General features: G+C 41.3%; 1 protein-coding gene across 1 annotated transcript in view; it reads right to left on the bottom strand.

Moving 5' to 3' along the window:
* Nucleotides 1-1,822: 1,822 nt before the first annotated feature.
* The window catches only part of SAMM50 (SAMM50 sorting and assembly machinery component), a 38,025-nt gene continuing 21,218 nt past the window's right edge, over nucleotides 1,823-18,629 (bottom strand). The window contains exons 7-15 of the mRNA XM_026652258.1: nucleotides 14,130-14,217; nucleotides 13,419-13,547; nucleotides 12,574-12,645; nucleotides 11,251-11,337; nucleotides 6,841-6,911; nucleotides 5,816-5,883; nucleotides 4,547-4,693; nucleotides 2,837-2,978; nucleotides 1,823-1,963 (exon numbers count right to left, since the gene is read on the bottom strand). Coding sequence (XP_026508043.1) covers nucleotides 1,918-1,963; nucleotides 2,837-2,978; nucleotides 4,547-4,693; nucleotides 5,816-5,883; nucleotides 6,841-6,911; nucleotides 11,251-11,337; nucleotides 12,574-12,645; nucleotides 13,419-13,547; nucleotides 14,130-14,217 — 850 coding nt within the window. The 3' untranslated portion in view covers nucleotides 1,823-1,917. The remainder of the gene's footprint in view (nucleotides 1,964-2,836; nucleotides 2,979-4,546; nucleotides 4,694-5,815; nucleotides 5,884-6,840; nucleotides 6,912-11,250; nucleotides 11,338-12,573; nucleotides 12,646-13,418; nucleotides 13,548-14,129; nucleotides 14,218-18,629) is intronic.

Raw genomic sequence — 18,629 nt, 5'->3', positions numbered from 1 at the left:
AGCTGCCATGAAACAATGCTTATGTTACCCTTTATTATGTAAACATTCCCACTCCTACTAAAAAGGAGTTTTATGTCAAAATGCATAAACAACAGTACAGGGAAACACTCATTTGTTGAGCCCCTTAATGTAATAAGACTTGACTTAGTAAAAAAAGCTGTCCCTCATAACTGCTTTGTTAAATATTAATTTGTGGTCAATTTTAATTTCAAGAACTAAATTGCATTTGCTTTTCAATACACTGCTAATGATTCAATCAGATAAAGGTTCTTAAACTATCCTTTTACTGACAATCTATGCACTCCATTTCAAGTTCGCTATCCTGTTGATGCAGTGTTTTAAAACAGACAGATGTTTGGGAAAGCAAATCAATACCATTATTAAGTGGGTTATCACTATGAGTAGAGCAGCAACTTTCACCAACACCAAAACAACTGGGGGTGAAATCTTGGCCTCATTAAAGTCAATGGGAGTTTTGCCATTAAGTTCAGTGGGACCAAGATTTCACTCCTGGGCTTTATAGCTTTAGCCACTAAAGTCACAGTATCTTGCAAGTGTGGTAAACCTGAGTCTTCAGCAGTACAAAGCGAGTCAAGAGAACGTGTTCATGCCCAATGATCAAGCAGTTCCTTGACTATTTTCTAGTCTAGGATCAGTACTGGTCAATGGCTCAAAAGGACTTAGAAACCAGGAAAACCAACTGAACAAAGTAAGATAGTTAAGCTGTATTAATTGGCATGCAAGACTACTTCTCCAGGACGAGTCATTTTATTACTTATTTTTAATTTCTACAACGACTAACAAAAGAGTAGATTTTGATGCAAGGCAAGCAAATTTTATGCCTGTGCTGGTACATTTCAATGACAATTTAACAGGTCAAGTGACTTACACTAGCATCTTATAAGAATGCTTTTAAAACTCAAAAATATGCTTAGCCATTATAGCAGAGTGCAATTTAAAAGTGAAATGGATATTAAAAAAAGTCAAAACTGGCTTTTGATATACAACCAAGTAATATGATAGAGGTATCAGATCTCAAATATAGACGTTAACGATTTTTGGTTTGTTTTTTTTTGCAACTGCTACAGAAAGTATTAAAGTACAAAATGCAGCTTTTAAACCTGGCACTGCAAGACTTGTCTACAGTACAATATGACAAAGTATTTTAACTGCCTGCTTCACTGAGAGTCTGACGAATCAGCTGTTTCTGAATCAAGAATGTCTACTAATTATTCTTTGAATTTTACTATTCATTCAGAACAGTTGGGTTCAAATTTTTGAAAAGGGCAGGCAAAGTTTTTAAGGTTCAATTTGCAGCTCATTCTACAACATTCAAAAACAGTATTTTTATCAGAGTACTTTCCTGCAGGTATAACCATTATGCTTGTTACACAGTGCTTGATACTGGAATTTTTCACAGCATCCTCCCTATTCATCCAACTTGGCAAAATGTAAGTACAGACAAAGAATATCCCACTGTATTAACATTTAAATGGTGTGTGTGTGTGTATATATGTATGTAGACAGATAGTAGGGCCATCCTAAACATCTGTTTGGCTTGCAATTGAAAGGGTTAGGGTTTTATGAAACAAGCAGACCACTGACAATTATAATGCTGTGGCGTTATCCCAGCACTGGTTTCCAATATACCTATTTTTTTCATTTAAAAGTATCAACAGCCTCAGTAAAAGTTATAGTTTTAAAATCCCATGAAAGAGTACGCCTGCCTTTGATAAAAAGCAGAGGTACAGTGCACCTTTCCAGCATAATTCTTTAATGTAGTTTCCTGTGAAGTCTGAGAGGTTAATCACTCAAAGGCATATTTATACTTCAAGGGAAAAAAACCCTGGAATCACTGAGCCATATTTTATTCAAGTGCTCTCTTTTTTGACAGAAGCGTGAAATGTTTCTGTAATATTACAGGAATCTTATTCCAGCTCCAAACTGGACACCATCACATATCCTGAAAGAAAAAGGTAACACATTTGTATTAGCATGATACATAAGGTATTTGTTTCTCTTTGGACAGTTCCCTCCTACCCCCCCCCCCCCCCACCCCCGATTTTCACTATTTTTAATCCTTGGAAAATTACAATTCAAATATATTTTGAGAAAAAAGCTATGCTAAAAATTTTCCATGCTTTTCGGCCTATTGGTAATGGAAGATTACAGGCCAAATTCTGCACACTCACACCACCTCTAGCCCCAATGAAGTAACAGAATTTGGCACTATAAAACTAAGGATCCATCTTAAGTATGTCAACAACTCAGAAAATAAAACCTGAGGTCAGCAAAAGTCTATTTGCAAAATCTGAAACTGTATTCCCACTGAAGCTTTCCGATTGTGTATTATACCATTCACTTGATAGATAAAATCATAGCTGGCTGCAAAATGCAATATAATCCCACCCTCCCATTATTAATGCTTAACTTTCTAAAAAGCTCTCTTTTTTCCAGGTGTGAAATTCCATGTTTGGTAACCTTTAAAATTTTTTGGATGGATAAGGAAAAACATCAGCTGTTTGAGTCTGTATTTCCTTATTGTAAAGAAATAGAACCTGCCACACTTTTATTCATACAATTTCAACAGTTGAACTCAAAGTACAGTGAACTTTGAAACCTGAGATATAAATGGTTCTAAATTTGAGAAGTACTTCTGAAACCAATGTGGAAAAAGTTGGCTAAAAGAAAAGTGCTTCAGTGCTGAGAAATCTCCAAGGAATAAATAGATAAAGAACAAACAAAAGACTAAAATTCTCACTGAAGCAGATGAATAAGATTCTAGGTACTCTTAAAAATTAATCAGTATTCTAAAATAAACTATAAAAACACAAACCTGTCACTACTTTGTACTCCCATAGGGATACAGTAGTTAAGTTCTAATCTAGCAATGTTTCCAAGTCTGAGCACTATTCCAGCACCGTAAGACCATCGGATGAACTCAGCCAGCTTCCGGAGATGAGCTTTGGGACCTTCACCTGAGAAGTGAAAAACATTTGGAGACTGGGACTCAAACCACACCATCAAGATGTTCAAGGGTCAACTACATTTTCAGGGCCAGTATACCTAGCACTTTAGAACATCCACTACAAACAAAGAATCTAACCACGCTACATACAAAGTGTCTACAACTCCCATGGATTCTCAGCATCTCAGATCCAGGAATCAGTACTCTGTGTACTTCCTTTCTGGTGTTTAAGAGCCACTTTCTAATCTCCACGGTTATGGTACCCAGTATTAAAGAGAGCATTTAGCATCTTCAATAAGTTTCTACTAATTTTAAATCAGATTCCTATGCTGCTCAATTGTATACAAAATGCACCTTCACTGCATGAGTTGATTCACCTCTTCCTTCAAGCTACATAGGTAACAAATGTCACTATAATATTAGCTGCTCACCCACTATCTCCAGACTTTGGAAGAAAAGGAAGCTGAAGGAGTAAAGGGGGGGGGGGAGGCGCGCTGTGTGTGCGGTGGATTGAACTAGTTCTTGCACCTGTTATGGTACTACTACTTTTTAATTAATCTGATCATAGAATTCTAGTTTGATTCTTCTGGTTGCCTGCAAACCCTCTTCAGAGTAGTCTGCCTGGGATAGTGGGCAGTATGGGTAAATCTACACTAGAAAGGTAAGTCGACCTATTACAGTCACTGCAGTCATTACTGCATTGGTGTGTGCCCACATTACCCTCCCTGGATCGGTGGTGCACATCCTCACCAGGAGTGCTTCCACCAACTTAAGAGGTGCAATGTGGGGAGGGGAGAGTCCAGTCTCTCAGCTCGGATGGCAGCTTCCTGCTGGGCCCCTGGCTGCTCCACAGGCTCCCAGTGGGCTGCCAACCCCGCTCTGCTCCTAGTTCCTCTCCAGGAGCGGGGGGAAGCCACCTAGGGCTTCTCGTGCCAGGGAACGGGATCCACCTGCCCCTGTTTCTCAGGCCCCTCCAATCCCTGCCGGGAGCTGGGCAGCCTTGTCAATTTCACAGCTCCTGCCCAGAAACTGACAAGGCAGCCAACAACGATCTAAGCAAAGCAGTGTCTACACAGACACTGTGTTGCCCTAACTACACTGACAGAAGCTCTACACCTCTCGTGGACATGGAGTTAATATGTCGGTGCAGTAGGGCACTTATATCAGCGGAATGAACGCTGTAGTGTAGACACTGACGTAATATTAGGTCGACGTAAGCTGCCTTATGTCGACTTAACTGCAGCGTGTAGACCAGCTCTAAGCAAGCACACCAGAAGGTGAACAAATAAATATATGGAAATACCACAATTAGACTTCCACCCACTGCTTCTGCAAATTGAAAAGTTCCTGGCCCACCAGGCTTTAAAACTAAGTGCTGTAGATAGAACAGTAACTTTAGTAAACTTCTACCTGATAATCTGTCAAATATGCGGGCTACCAAAAGTTGCTTTTTATTGGCCCACTAAATTATATGCTGTAAATCAATAGCTTTGAGTAAACAAATATCTAACAACTTTATTATGCTCTTTGGACTCGGAGCATCAGGTTGCAATGGTTTATAAGCATCTTGCTTCTTACCATAGTTAAGATTGCAGAGGTTTCCAGCATTGAGAAAGAAGTGTGTTCTAAAGAGGTCTCCAAATCCCCCACGACCTGGCCGAAAAGGGAGAGGTGTGTACAAGTGCAGGCCCCCAGCCCAATAGGCTTCTCCTCCAAGGTAATCACCTACACGAGGAAAACATTGCAAAACCAGCATTTACCATGGAATATACCAACAGGAAACTTTTCTACATACGATACCGGAGGAACTTCCTAAATTGCTTTATATAGCTACAACCCACTTACCCGAGGTTTCCAACTCTCCCCATCCCCACCTCCAACAAGGATAAATTAACACTTAACTAACACTCTTTAATTCTCCTCAGTGCTCTTCCTTTTTTCTCTCTGCCTTTAGACTAGCTATTTGAAGCAGGGACCCGTTAGGTGTTCAGCATAGTCTACCTACTGTACACCTCTGAAACAGGTATCCCCGTTTTAAAGAAAGGGAAATGATAGGATTGAGTGACTAACTTAGTCACATGAAGTCAGTAGTAGAGCAAGGATTAGAACTGAGGAAGCCCCTGGCTCCCAAATCCCCCTCTCAGCTTACACACACTCTCCTATACAAAACCCCATCGTTTTATATATAAACTACATGAGCATATGCTGTTCCAAATATAGATTCAGTATGATCACATTTTGTTTTTTAAATCTTAGAAGGTAGTTTGCAAAAAATCAAGGTGACTCACTGGAGACTGAAATCTAGGTCACTTCTGTAAACAAAGATCAGTAAATTCAGATGAGACTCTTGAAGGTCAAAGACATTTTGTTAGCCCTGTCTCTTGCAATGATATCTGAAAGAAGCAGGGCTACTGAAGCAGTATTAACTCTGCCTCACCCTCAACTAGTTTTAGTACTAGCCATACATACACAATATCTTAATACCCTTTGAAGGATATTGGGAAGTTTTAAATATTCCTTTAGAAATGAGAAAGCTTAGAGAAGAATGTGTAAGGAGTAAAGGTACAATAGCCTAATCAAGTCTACACGCAGAGTCAGTTTAGAAGAAATATAACTGAGGGCTACTGTCTTTGTTCCATGGTGAACTAGTAACATAATAGGAGATCAAAGACACCTAAAACTTCTCAGACCCTTGGGATTATACCCACCCGTTCTGAGAGAGAATGCCAGAGGCAGAGCTGTTTCCAGTTATTTGAAATCTTAAGTGTAACAAAGATACAAACCCTAGCCTTAAAAACGATTAATATTATTGTGTTGATATTAGATTGGGATTTAAGAGTCTCAGACCTTCGCTTTGGGGTCCAATGCTGTACATACTGAATCCACGCACGCTCGTTGGTCCACCAAGGTAAAACCTAATGAACAAAGTCATTTTTAATCAAATAAATACTCCTTAGTAAAAAGTTAAATTGTAAAATATACACTTATCAATTCTTTGAAATTTATATTCAGAATTACAGGAAACCTTTTTACAAGTGAAATGCTTTTAAAAAGTTACAAGAGCTATAAACAACTCAAATCAATAGGACAACATATTTAGGCTTTCTTAAATTAAAAAATAAAAGCATTTTAAAATTATTTGGGGAAAAAAAAAAATCTTTACTTCCCAAGACCAAAATACAGGAGTCTGCATTTCCTTTGCTATACCTGATGTCCCAATCAGTGTAAGAAATTCAGTTCCTTTACAGGGTTTGGGGCTAGTGGTACCCACCTCATTGGAAGAGAAATGCAGAATCCTGAACTCAGTTCTCAGTAAGTTCCAACTGTCTTAATATTTTCTACCTGTACCTATAACACAATATCTAAACACTGCTTAAAGTTAAAGCAGTTCACAGGAATATTATTTACAAATAAAGTCTAAATATTTACTGTAAAAATGTTTGTATTTTAAAGCCCAAGCTAGAATACACCACCATTACAAGATGGGCTTACCACTTGCTGGTATTTACCTTCTCTGCAATATTTCCTAAATTTACAGTGGGTAATTCTGCAAATAATATGGTAAATTTAACTACTGAAGGTGACACATATTTGCTATTTAATGGCAACCACTGCAAGTCTATATAACAACCTTTATTATGGAAATGATAAATATGAGGTATGCTTGAAATGTTAACGTGGTGCTCAAATTAAATGAGATCTTGCCCGGTTTAGTACCCATAACTAAAACTAAATAAATAAATAAACCTCCCTACCCTTCTTAATGCAAAAGAAACAGCAACTACGGAGTTTTCATAGCATATTGTCTGAGTTTACAGAAAACAATGAAGAGAGAGTCAAACAGGACAATGAGAATTAAATGCATTACTTGCCTATCAGCAATACTGGAGGGCTTATCTCCAATAGGAACCAACATTCCACCCCAGAGAGTTGCTGAAAAAACCTTAGGAAAAAAGCAAATTTGTTTTTTAAAATTGTGTATTATTCAGACACTGTATAACAGTGTTGGTCAAATTCTGCCATTCAAAACCCATGCAGAGCTCCCACTGGCTTTACTAGGAGCTACGCAAGATCAGAATATGCTTGTATGTAGTATCTAATCTCTAACACATGTATTTTCAGAAGAACTGTTGGCCACTGCTGCCCTCTTTCTAAAGTATGTAGTGTTACATTATCAAAAGAATTGTTAAAGTATCGTGCTATTTTTCAATTTGTAAGTCGAAAGTCTGGCTCCCACTCGCTCAGCAGTTTTCATATCCTGACTCTTTTATGCTTTTCCCCAAAATAAAATAAACCATTTTGACATCAGTTGCTCTCTGTGATTTCAACATTAGAACACACTTTATCCCTAGAGAGCGCCTATTAAGAATGGAAGCTATAAGGCCCCTGTAATTTAAAAAAAACAAACAAACCCTATCTACTAGCCTACATAGCATAACATATTGGGTAAATTTACTGGTAACCAAATCACAATAAACTGTACTAGTAGCCTGCACTGTGTGTACAAAATAGAAGGAAAATACTGTTGGGCAGCTGGGTGTCCCAAAAGACTATAAAAATCTATAGTCAGTCAACTAAAAAAAAAAAAAGCTATAGTTTTACTGAAGATGCACAGACTCTCAGTATACACAACCTAAACACAAGGCCAAATTCTTACACACTTGCTCACAATGAAGAATCCTTTAACCATTTCTACAGTAGCACTACTTGTGAATTACTATTCTGAATGAGTATGGGTCGCAGAATCTGGCCCAGAATTATTAATGGAGACAGCAATTCAGAGCCATGTGTGCACTGCTGTAATGCATTTTATGTTAAACCTACTCAAAAGTTTAACTTCCTGTAAGTCAATAGACTAGTTGAATGTAGCAAGCAACAGCAACAAAGAAGCAGTGTTAAATCTCTACAACTTCTGTATGATTAAAGCATATCTTCCAGAAAGGCCTTCAGTTTTGATTTGAAGACAAAGAAATAAAGACTCCACCATTTCCCTTGGTAGTTTCTCCCAAAGTGGCTGTTCACACCAAATTTTAAAAATCTATGCCTTATTTCTAATTTGAATTTGTCTGGTTTCCACTTCCAGCCACTGGTTCTTGTTGTCTTTCTCTGCTAGATTAAAGAGCCCTTTAGTACCTGGTATTTCATCCCCATAAAGTACTTATACTCTATAATCAAGTTACCGCTCAATCTTCTTTTTGATAAGCTAAACAAATTGAGCTCTCTATGTCTCTCATTCCAAGTTATTTTCTCCAGCCCTCTAATAATTCTTGTGGTTCTTTTCTGCATCCTCTCCAATTTTTCAACATGTTTTTTAAAATATGGACACCAACACTGCATGGAGTATTCTAGTATGGATTTCACCAATACCATTTACAGAGGTAAAATCACCTCCCTATTCCTATTCACTACTCTCCTGTTTACATATCCAAAGATCACATTTGCCCTTTTTGCCGCAACATTGCACTGGGAGCATGTCCACTATGACCCATAAATCCTTTTCAGAGTTACTCCTTTTCAGGACATAGTCCCCCATTCTGCAAGTATGGATTGCATTCCTAGTTTCTAGATGTATAACTTTGCAGTAGGCCATACTGAAATGCATTTTCTTTGAATTGTCCCAGTTTACCAAGCAATCCAGATTGCTCTGTATGATTGCATTGCTCCCATCATTATTTACCACTGAGTCAATCTGTGTGTCATCCATAAATTATATCAGCAGTGATTTCAAATTTACACTTCCAGATAATTGATGAAAGGGTTGAATACTGTCAGGCTTAGTACTGATCTCTAAGGAACACCTCTAGTAGAAACCCCCCTATTCAATTATGATTCCCCTTTGACAATGACTGTTTGAAATCTGTGAGCCAGCCAGTTTTGAATCCATTTAACAAGGGGTCTATTAATACTGTGTAATGTTAATTTTTTAATCATACTACATAAATGCTAATTTTTTAAACCAGAATATCATGTGATGCTAAGTCAAACATGTTACAACAGTCTAAGTATATTACATCTATGCAGTTTTGCTGATAAAAGTAACTTGTCATCTCAACAAAGAATGAAATCAGGTTTGTCTGACAATATCTTTTTTCCATAAAGCCATGCTGACTGGCATTCATTATATTCTATCCTTTAATTCTTTATCAGTTAATTCCATGACCAGTTATTCCATTATTTTGCCTAGGACTGATTTAAGGTTAATTGGCCTATAGTTACCTGGGTCATCCTGCTTGTCTTTTTTTTTTTTAATATTGGCACAATATTAGCATTGTTCCCGTCATCTGAAATGCCTCTGGTATTCAAGATTTATTAAAAATTAACATCAGTGGTTCAGAGATCTGCTCAGCCAATTTTTTTAAGACTACTGGATGCAAGTTATCCAGGCCAGCTAATTTAAAAATATTTATCCCTAGTAGATTAGTAATGAAAGAGGATGTTAAATATAATGAATTGAAAAGTACTTCATTCTCATATGATACAAGTATATCATCCTCATTTTTTCCAAGTACAGAAAAAATATTTACTGAGCACTTCTGCCTTATCCTCACTATTATTAACAATTCTACCATCTCCATCTAGTAGTGAGCCTTCACCATTGCTAGGTTTCTTCTGTTCCCAATATACTTAAAACCTCTTCCTTTATTGTCCTGAGTCCTGCCACCCATTGGTGTGTTAAGCTTCCCTTATCTGTTTTCTGCAGTTCACAACTTCTAATGTATTCTAATTGCTCTCTATTTCCCCTTTTTTCCATTTCTTATACATTGCCTTTTAATTTCTTATTTAATGGGAGATACAGGATTAAAAACTGAACATACTGCCTTGAAAGCCCCCAAACAGTATTATTTGCCTTCCACTGCCCATCTGTTTTCAGTCACACCTTGATACAGACAAGCAAGCTGATTATACAACAGCACTACTAAAGTAACTCCAATAGTGCTCTATCACAATCAAAACAGCATGTGATTTAATTGAACCTCCTAAAAATCATTATCTGATAGCACATTAATGGTTTCCTGAAAGCTTTTTTGGTTGAAACTTGTGTTATCTCAAAAAGTTCATCTTGCTTCCCCAAAGCGAGGGCCCCCTCTTGTACTGACTCATGTCTGAAGCATAGAAGATGCCTTCATGGTATATTATCTCCTTCCCACCCTAACATGCCTGACCACAGAGATTTCTTTTAACCAAAGAGGGACCTCTTCCAAAACCAGAAACATTGCTCCACTTAAGACAACCAGTGGAGAACGATGTAATGAGCTGTCCTCTACTCACAGGCTGAGGGTGTACTGCCTTTCTGCTACCATTGCCCTCACGTATTCAAGTGTTTAGTGTTTCACCTTAAAATTCTTCATTTCTATCATACGAGTGAAAGTATGAAAAAAAGCTTTAGAGCAAAATATTGTGCTAAAGTTATTAAAAATAAGGGGCCATGGACAACTACATTCAAATTTATCCACTAAAGATACCACACAATGATAAATTCCAAGGTGTTAGATGTAAGAATAATCAGTGTATGCATGAAACTTCTGGTATCTATCCATCATTCCGGGACATCTGCAGAGGACCCAAGAGAACAGAACTAGAGATTCTAAAGAGAGGTTTTTAAACAGATAAATTCAAATGTATTCGTGTGCTTAATGCTCTCCACAGGTTGGTATGTGGGGGCGTCAACATATAATGTTGTTAGCACAATTTTGAGGTTAGCTTTCCAGTTCACCATCAATAGTTTTATATAGAAGATAACAAAAACATGAAGATAATAATGGTGATAACAGGTATATAATCATGAATTCATAGTACTATTATAATCAAACAAAAAACAGCGTATAACTAAAATCTAGGCAGGCAAGACTGACAAGAAGATTTATAATCAAGGGAAGAAGAAGAAATATGAGCTAAGGGGTCCAACCATCAATGAGAAAGCTAGTAACAGCAACCAGCCAGTATCCATGGACAGAAGATCCACATAATATAGATAAGTCAAACTGAATTCCTTTTTAAGGGAAAACATTTCTCACACCTAATTGTTTGAGTTATCCCTTCTCTTCAAAAAGTCCACCTTCAAAATTTCTATGACAGATGCAGAAGTGTCACATAAAAAAAGAGAAGATTCATCCAATGAGAAAATAACATATATTAATTCTAAGGCAAATCAAAGTATCGACACATCTTAGTTTTAGTCAGTAAAACCTTTTTGAAGGTATGATGAAAAAGGATCATGAGAAACATTCAAATCACTCCATAAGTTACGTTAGCAAGTGAACTGAAAGTGTTTAAATACTTACTGAATCCCATAAAAGTTGCTTATTCAGCTGAAGCTCAAAGTCCTCTTTTAGAAAGGCCACATCTCCACCTGAGTAGCCAGCTAGCTCCTGGAAAAAACAAACTTTTAAGACACCACAAACACGCATATTTTGGAGACCCCCCCTCTTCCTAACATAATTCATCTAAGGCTGTGTCACCATCAGCAGTATTCTCTATGTAGGCAACAGCGGTTTCCACATTGGCATGGTTGGGCAACCGAATTCAACACCTGAGAAAAAGCACAACTGAGCCCTAGAGAAATGAAAGGTCAATCACACTTTCTTACCACAGATGTTAAATCTGGCTAACCCTTTCTACACCACTTGGTGTCAACAAGAGCTTGGTGGAATGGGGCAACAGTGTTTGACACCTAATATCAAACAGATGAAGCTTTTTCCATGAGATGGTAACATTTCGGTTAGTAAAATCTAACTGAAGGCTATAAAAAAGTCGAGTTGCATTATACTAAAATATGGGTAAGAGTATAGAATAGAAGCAGCAAAATAGGATATTTTGTTTTGAACATCTAACAAACAATTGGCAATAATCAATAGTTTAGTAATCTTGTTCACAGTGTGCACTTTATCACATATGTATCCTTGAAAGAATCCCCATTTCCCCCACTGTACACGCTCCACTTCTTTCCTTATTAAGGCCCCAAATCACAGCCACCATCTTTGCTTAAGAGGAATAAGCAGGAAGTAGTTCAGTCTTGCTTTTATTTGATCCAAGTTGCTGCTGTAGCACTTCCAGACTTTGCTGGAAGGGAGGATGACATTTCGAGCCACCGTATGATCGAATTGTTAACGCATACATCTGATACAGCTAATTGTTTTAAGATATCTGAAAGGCAAGTGGATAGTGGAAGCCATTTTCTAAACATGCATATATCCTGAAAGTTATTTTTATAAAAATAACTTAGTACAATGAACTTTAAAACTCATGAATAGCTCCATAGTCTAGCAACATTAGGATGTGATGATACAAAATGTTGTCTCAATGTCTATTTTCCCAGATACAGTTTTGGCATGTGATAGTATTTTTTAACCAAAGAATGTAATGCCAATAGGTGAAGACTGTTTTGCAACGATATTGTTTATTTTCATATTTATATCTGCCTCTATAAAGAGAATTAGTATTTTAAAAATATGCACTGGTGCCAAAAAGTGAACACAACTATTTTGAATGGATTTTCTTATATTCAATTTATTCTTGCTTAAAAATATATAAACTCAGAAATGAGCAATATCAACCAGAAAAAACAAACACCTGCTGCACACACTTATTACTGGAGTCAACACTACCTGATTAATTTTCAGCAAAGCACCTCGTCTAGGCAAGATTGAAGAGTTCCGAGAATCGATTACCATGGCGTGCTAAAAAGACAGAGTTATTTAACTGGTACAAGAAGCTAGATATATTTTAAGCAAAGGATGAGTTATTTGCCATCAGAAACTGGGCACATGCTGGGAGACAAGTAGCACTCTCAGGCTAAGGCTAAAACATCTACGTAGATTTGAGAGCCAAGAGAGGACCATGTGCCTACAGGATAACCCAATTCTGTCTTAACAGGCTGCATCAAAGATGCATCTGCTCTGTTGGTAGGCCCCAGAAATGTAGTGGCTACAGTACCCCAGCAGAAATTACTTGGTCATATGGCAACCCTTTTCAAATCCACTCACGTCCTGCATTTTGTGAGTTAAAATCAAAGACTGCAAATTGCTGCGGTGATACAATGCTTACAAGCAACACAGGAGCTCTGCCTCACTAGGCGGGGAGCTCTGTAGGACGGAGGGAGGAACCCTCTCTTCTACTGTGTTCAGCAGCTTTTCAGAAAAAGATGTGGAAAGAAGGGAAAGGAATCTCCCCCATGGAGCTCAGCAGGATGAGGAGGAGGGAGCCAACCTTCCCTCCAGCCATGCAAAAACCAGTGGTCACTGAGGATAAGTACTTTGTTTAGTGACCTGCTGGGTGATGTGTTGAGAGGAGTCACACTACGCAGTAGGTATATGAGCACCAAAACACACGGCCTGCAATGATTATTAATGTTTCAGGCACCAGCAGCAGAGAGCACTCTTTAGGCAACATTCACAATTCCTATAGCATTCAAAAGCATACATATACCATTTACGATATGAAAAATCCTTACTGAGAGAGAAGATTTAAGAGAGTGTCCACTTTCTTCTCGAACAGAAAAGGAGGCTGTTCTTGCAAGAGAGCCAAGCTCTCTCCAAACACCTTCCCATTTCAGTGTGTGATTGGTCTTCCATATGGGAAACTACAAATAAAGACATTTGAACAATACAGGAACACACGTGTTACAAGGTACAAATATAATATTTTCCTCACAAATTTTCATTTCTAATGCCTCATTTCTATGTGGAGGAGATGGGTATGTTTACCCTTTCCAAGTTGCTGTACTGGATGTGGAAAAGTATGTAATTCTATAAGCCAAGAGAATTCATCTCTTTATGAATGGACAAACATTACTGAATCTTCTCCTAAATGAAACACATTTTGAATTATGCGGATCCAGTGCCGCAGGAAAGCAGGTAGACACCTCTCTGAGATGAGGACATCTTTAGCGCTAACAGTTTTGTAAGATGAAAAACTTAATTTGTTTTTGCTACAGGTGAAGTGAGATTCAATTCCAAGTAATACAATCTATCAAAAGGATTAAAAAGTATTGTTGTCATCGTTCGTGTTAAGGCAAAATGATCACGGTCATATGTATTTTAGAAATCTACAGAAAAAAATAAAAGCTATACAAATACGCCTTGAACTGAGTACATCTGAAGGATGTTTCAACTCCACAAGTTCTTGCAGCGAAACAGGCAAAGGGAGGTGCTATTGTGCTTACATTAAATTCTGTCGATATTCCCCTGTCAGTCTCACGAAGGGAGCTCCAAGGGAACTGTCCAGTTACTTTATACAGGTTAACTGAAAAGCTAAAATAAAAAAAGTACATGGTGATTTGAAGTCAAAATTGTTAGAACGTGTAAAAGATTAAAACTAAAGATGCGTTTCGGGAACCATCTATGTGATGTTAACGTAACAGAGCAGTAGGTGGCCCTTGATATTGGCACAAATCGTAAAAGCAGATTTAAATAGTCAATCTGTACTATGAGAGATATTAACTGTTTTATTTACTTATCAAAAGTGAAAGAAACTGAGTCATTTACTCTAGCTCTCAAGCCAACTCTTATTGGAAATTTCACATCCCCACCTTCCCTTAAGGCTTTGGCATGCAGCTATCTATATCAAAGAAATCTGAGTTGAGTTAGAATTGTGGCTCAATTTATAATCTTATTTGTTAGAAACAAAACAAGCTATAGTAAAGAGTGACTAACATATTCATTTAGAACAAGTTGTCCTTTCAAGTGAGAGGTCCTCCTGTTTGCAGGAGACTGGTGGAAGCTGTTGCACTGTTATAGACACATGAAATAGTACAGTGGCTTGTAAACTTTCCAAACCACTGTACCCCTTTCAGGATTCTGATTTGTCTTGCGTACCCCAAGTTTCACCTCACTTAAAAGCTACTTGTTTACAAAATCAGACATAAAATACAAAAATGTCACAGCACACTATTTCAGAAAAATAGCTTATGTCCTCATTTTTACCATATAATTATAAAATAAATCAACTGGAATATAAATATTGTACTTACATTTCAGTGTATAGTATATAGAGCAGTACAAACAAGTCATTGTCTATATGAAATGTTAGTTTGTATGGACTTCACTAGTGTTTTTTATGTAGCCTACTGTAAAACTAGACAAATATCAAGATGAGTTGATACCCCCTGGAAGATCTCTGCGTACCCTCAAGGGTACGTGTACCCCTGGTTGAGAGCCACTGAAATAGAAAAGACAGTTACCTTTTCCGTAACTGGTGTTCTTCGAGATGTGTTGCTCATGTCTATTCCACAATAGGCGTGCGTGCTCGCCACGTACACCGGTGCCGGAAGTTTTTCCCCTAGCAGTACCCGTAGGGGAGCACACCTAGCGACCTCTGGAGTGGCGCCTCTATGGCGCGGTATAAGAGGCACTGTGCCCTCCCTCCACCCTCAGTTCCTTCTTGCCAGACTACTCTGAAAGAGGGGCAGGAGGGCAGGATGTGGAATAGACATGAGCAACACATCTTGAAGAACACCAGTTACGGAAAAGGTAACTGTCTTTTCTTCTTCGAGTGATTGCTCATGTGCATTCCACAACAGGTGATTCCAAGCTATAGCTGTTGGAGGTGGGTAGGAGTTCACAAACTCTTGGGACGGAGCACAGCCCTGCCGAACCCGGCATCTTCCCTGGTCTGGGAGACGATCGCATAATGCGAGGTGAACATGTGAACGGAAGACCATGTGGCAGCCCTGCAAATGTCCTGAATGGGGACATGGGCTAAAAAGGCAGCCGACGAGGCCTGCACCTTAGTCGAGTGTGCTCTCACAATTGACGGCAGGGGGATTCCCACCAAGTCGTAACAGGTATGGATGCACGAGGTGATCCAGTTGGAGAGTCGCTGAGTGGAGATCGGCTGACCCTCATGTGTTCGGCCAAGGCGATGAACAGCTGTGAAGACTTTCTGAACGGCTTAGGCCAGAGCCCGTCTCACATCCAGCGTGTGGAGGTGGCGCTCCTCACTGGACGCATGGAGCTTGGGGCAGAGGACCGGCAGGAAAATGTCCTGACCCATGTCATAGGCGGAGACCACTTTTGGGAGGAACGAAGGTGGTGGGCGGAGCTGAACCTTAGCCTTATGGAACACCATGTACGGGGGCTCAGAGGTCAGGGCCCTGAGTTCCAAGACCTGTTGAGTTGACGTGATCGTCACCAGGAAGGTTACCTTCCATGGGAGGTGCAACCAGGAGCATGTAGCTAGCGGCTCAAAGGGGGGGGACCCATCAACCAAGTTCAGGTCCCACTGTGGGACTGGGGGCCTAACATACGGGAAGAGACGATCCAGCTCCTTAAGGAATTGGCCAGTTATAGCATGGGAGAATACCATGTGCCCCTGCTCCGGCAGGTGAAAGGCTGATATGGCGGCCAAGTGCACCTTGATAGACAAGGACGCCAGGCCCTGGGCTCTAAGGTGAAGGAGGTAGTCTAAAATGAGCTGGATTGGGGCAGCCACGGGAGAAACGCCCCACTCAGCCGCCCACTGTGAAAACCGAGACCGCTTTGCCAAGTAGGCTCGATGCATGGAGGGTCGGCCTGCTTTCCAAGAGGACACGCTGAAGCCCTTCCGAGGATGCCCTTTCCTCCCAGCCTAACCATTGAGCAGCCAACCGTGCTGCTAGGTTGGGGTGGAGGAGGCGGCCCTGGTCCTGGGAGAGCAGGTCTGGGCAGGAAGGCAACAGCCACGGTGGAGCAACTGCCAGGCTCGTGAGGGTCCCGTACCAATGTTGCCTGGGCCACGCTGAAGGACCCGGGCCCTTGTCCGTCTTTATCTTTTCCAATCAGCGGGATCAGGGGGAAGGCATCGAGAAGCTAGCCTGACCAGGATAGGAGGAATGCATCGGAGAAAGCACCCATGCCTGTCCTACCCCCCCCAGAGCAGAACTGGGGACACCGTCGGTTCTACCAGGTCGTGAACAGGTCCGGCTGGGGAGTTCCCCACTCTTGGAAAAGTCTGAGCACCACCTCTTGGTGTAGAGACCACTCGTGCTGAAAGGAGAAGTCTCGGCTCAGGTGATCCGCCCGCGAGTTCCGGGCACCCGGCAGGTGGTAGGCCTGTAGGCAAATGTCGTAGGCTATACAGAAGTCCCACAGCCTGAGGGCTTCCTGGCAGAGGAGTAGGCCCCGCCTTGCCGGTTGATGTAAAACATCGAGAACCCTGACCACTCTGCCCTCCAGGTGGGAGTGGAAGGCCGCGCATGCCAGCCGAACCGCCCTGAGCTTCTTAACATTTATATGCAGGGCAAGGTCCTACGCAGACCACAGACCTTGGGTCTGAACATCCTGCACATGCACTCCCCACCCCAGATCCGATGTGTCCGACACCAGCTCCACCGATGGGGGCCTGCTCCTGAACAGGACCCCGTGGAGCACGTTCCCCAGGGAGGACCACCATTGTAGGGAGGCGATCACCGGCTCGGGCACAGTGAGGACCTTGTCCATCCTGTCTCTGGCCTGGGAGAACACGGAGGCCGACCAGACCTGGAGGGGCCTCAGCCTGAGTCTGGCGTGGTGAACCACATATGTGCACACCAACATGTGACTCAGGAGTTGGAGACACGCTCTGGCTGTCGTCACGGGGAACCTTGTGACTGTGTCGACGTGCCCTTTCAGGGTCTCGAATCTGTCCGGTGGGAGGGAGGCCCTGGCCGATGTCATGTCCAGGACTGCCCCGATAGTCCTGGTACAGCACATAGAGTTTAACGTGGACTTGGTGTCGTTCACCAACAGGCCCAGAGTGGCGCACGTGGACAGCAGGAGTGCCAAGTGATCCAGCACCTGAGACCGGGAGCTGCCCTTGACCAGCCAGTTGTCCAGATAGGGGAAGATCTGGACCCCACGACGTCTGAGGTAGGCCGCCACCACAGACATGCACTTTGTGAATACCCTTGGAGCAGGGGACAGGCCAAACGGGAGGACCGTAAACTGGTAGTGCTCCTGCCCAACCGTGAAACGGAGGAAGCGCTTGTGTCCCTCAAATATATGAATGTGGAAGTATGCGTCCTGCAGATTGAGGGCGGCGTACCAGTCCCCGGGATCCAGGGAGGGGATGATGGAGGCCGGAGAGACCATGCGAAACTTGAGCTTTACCATGTACTGGTTCAGGCCTCACAGGTCCAGGATGGGCCTGAGCCCCCCTTTGGGATAAGGAAATAGCAGGAGTAGTACCTCTTACGTTTGAACTCCACTGGCACCACTTCCACCGCTCCTAAACCAAGGAGCCGCCCCACCTCTGCTCTATCAGGGCCTCATGAGAGGGGTCCCCCATGAGGGACAGGGGCAGAGAATGGTTGGGCGGGGTAGAGGTAAACTGGAGGTTGTAGCCCTGCGAAACGGTGATCTCACTCTGGGAAAAAAGCACACAACCGTTGGAGAAGGGAAGCTTTATTGCGGGTGGATCCCTGGTGTGAACTGGCAGGTCACCCCCGGATGTCCCGTCAAAACTGAGATTTCCCTGCCTGTTTGCTCTTGGAGGACCCAGGCTGGGGGCAGACCGGGACTGCCTCTGCGGGCGTTTCTTATAGTCCTGTGACTTTTTATAAGGGGGCTTGTATTTAAAGTGGGTGGCCTGGGTGGGAGCCTGCTGAGGCTTAAACTTGGGCCTAGCCGGAGCTGGGACATAGAGGCCAAGTGTCTTAAGAGTAGTGCAAGAATCTTTCAGGCTGTGCAACTTCACGTTCGTCTGTTCC

The sequence above is a fragment of the Terrapene carolina genome, unplaced genomic scaffold, assembly GCF_002925995.2.
Source record: "Terrapene carolina triunguis isolate 2854851 unplaced genomic scaffold, T_m_triunguis-2.0 Scaffold112, whole genome shotgun sequence".
Taxonomy (NCBI): domain Eukaryota; kingdom Metazoa; phylum Chordata; order Testudines; family Emydidae; genus Terrapene; species Terrapene triunguis.
The sequence above is the reverse complement of the archived record's forward strand: the minus strand, read 5'-3'. Positions and strand labels throughout refer to the sequence as shown.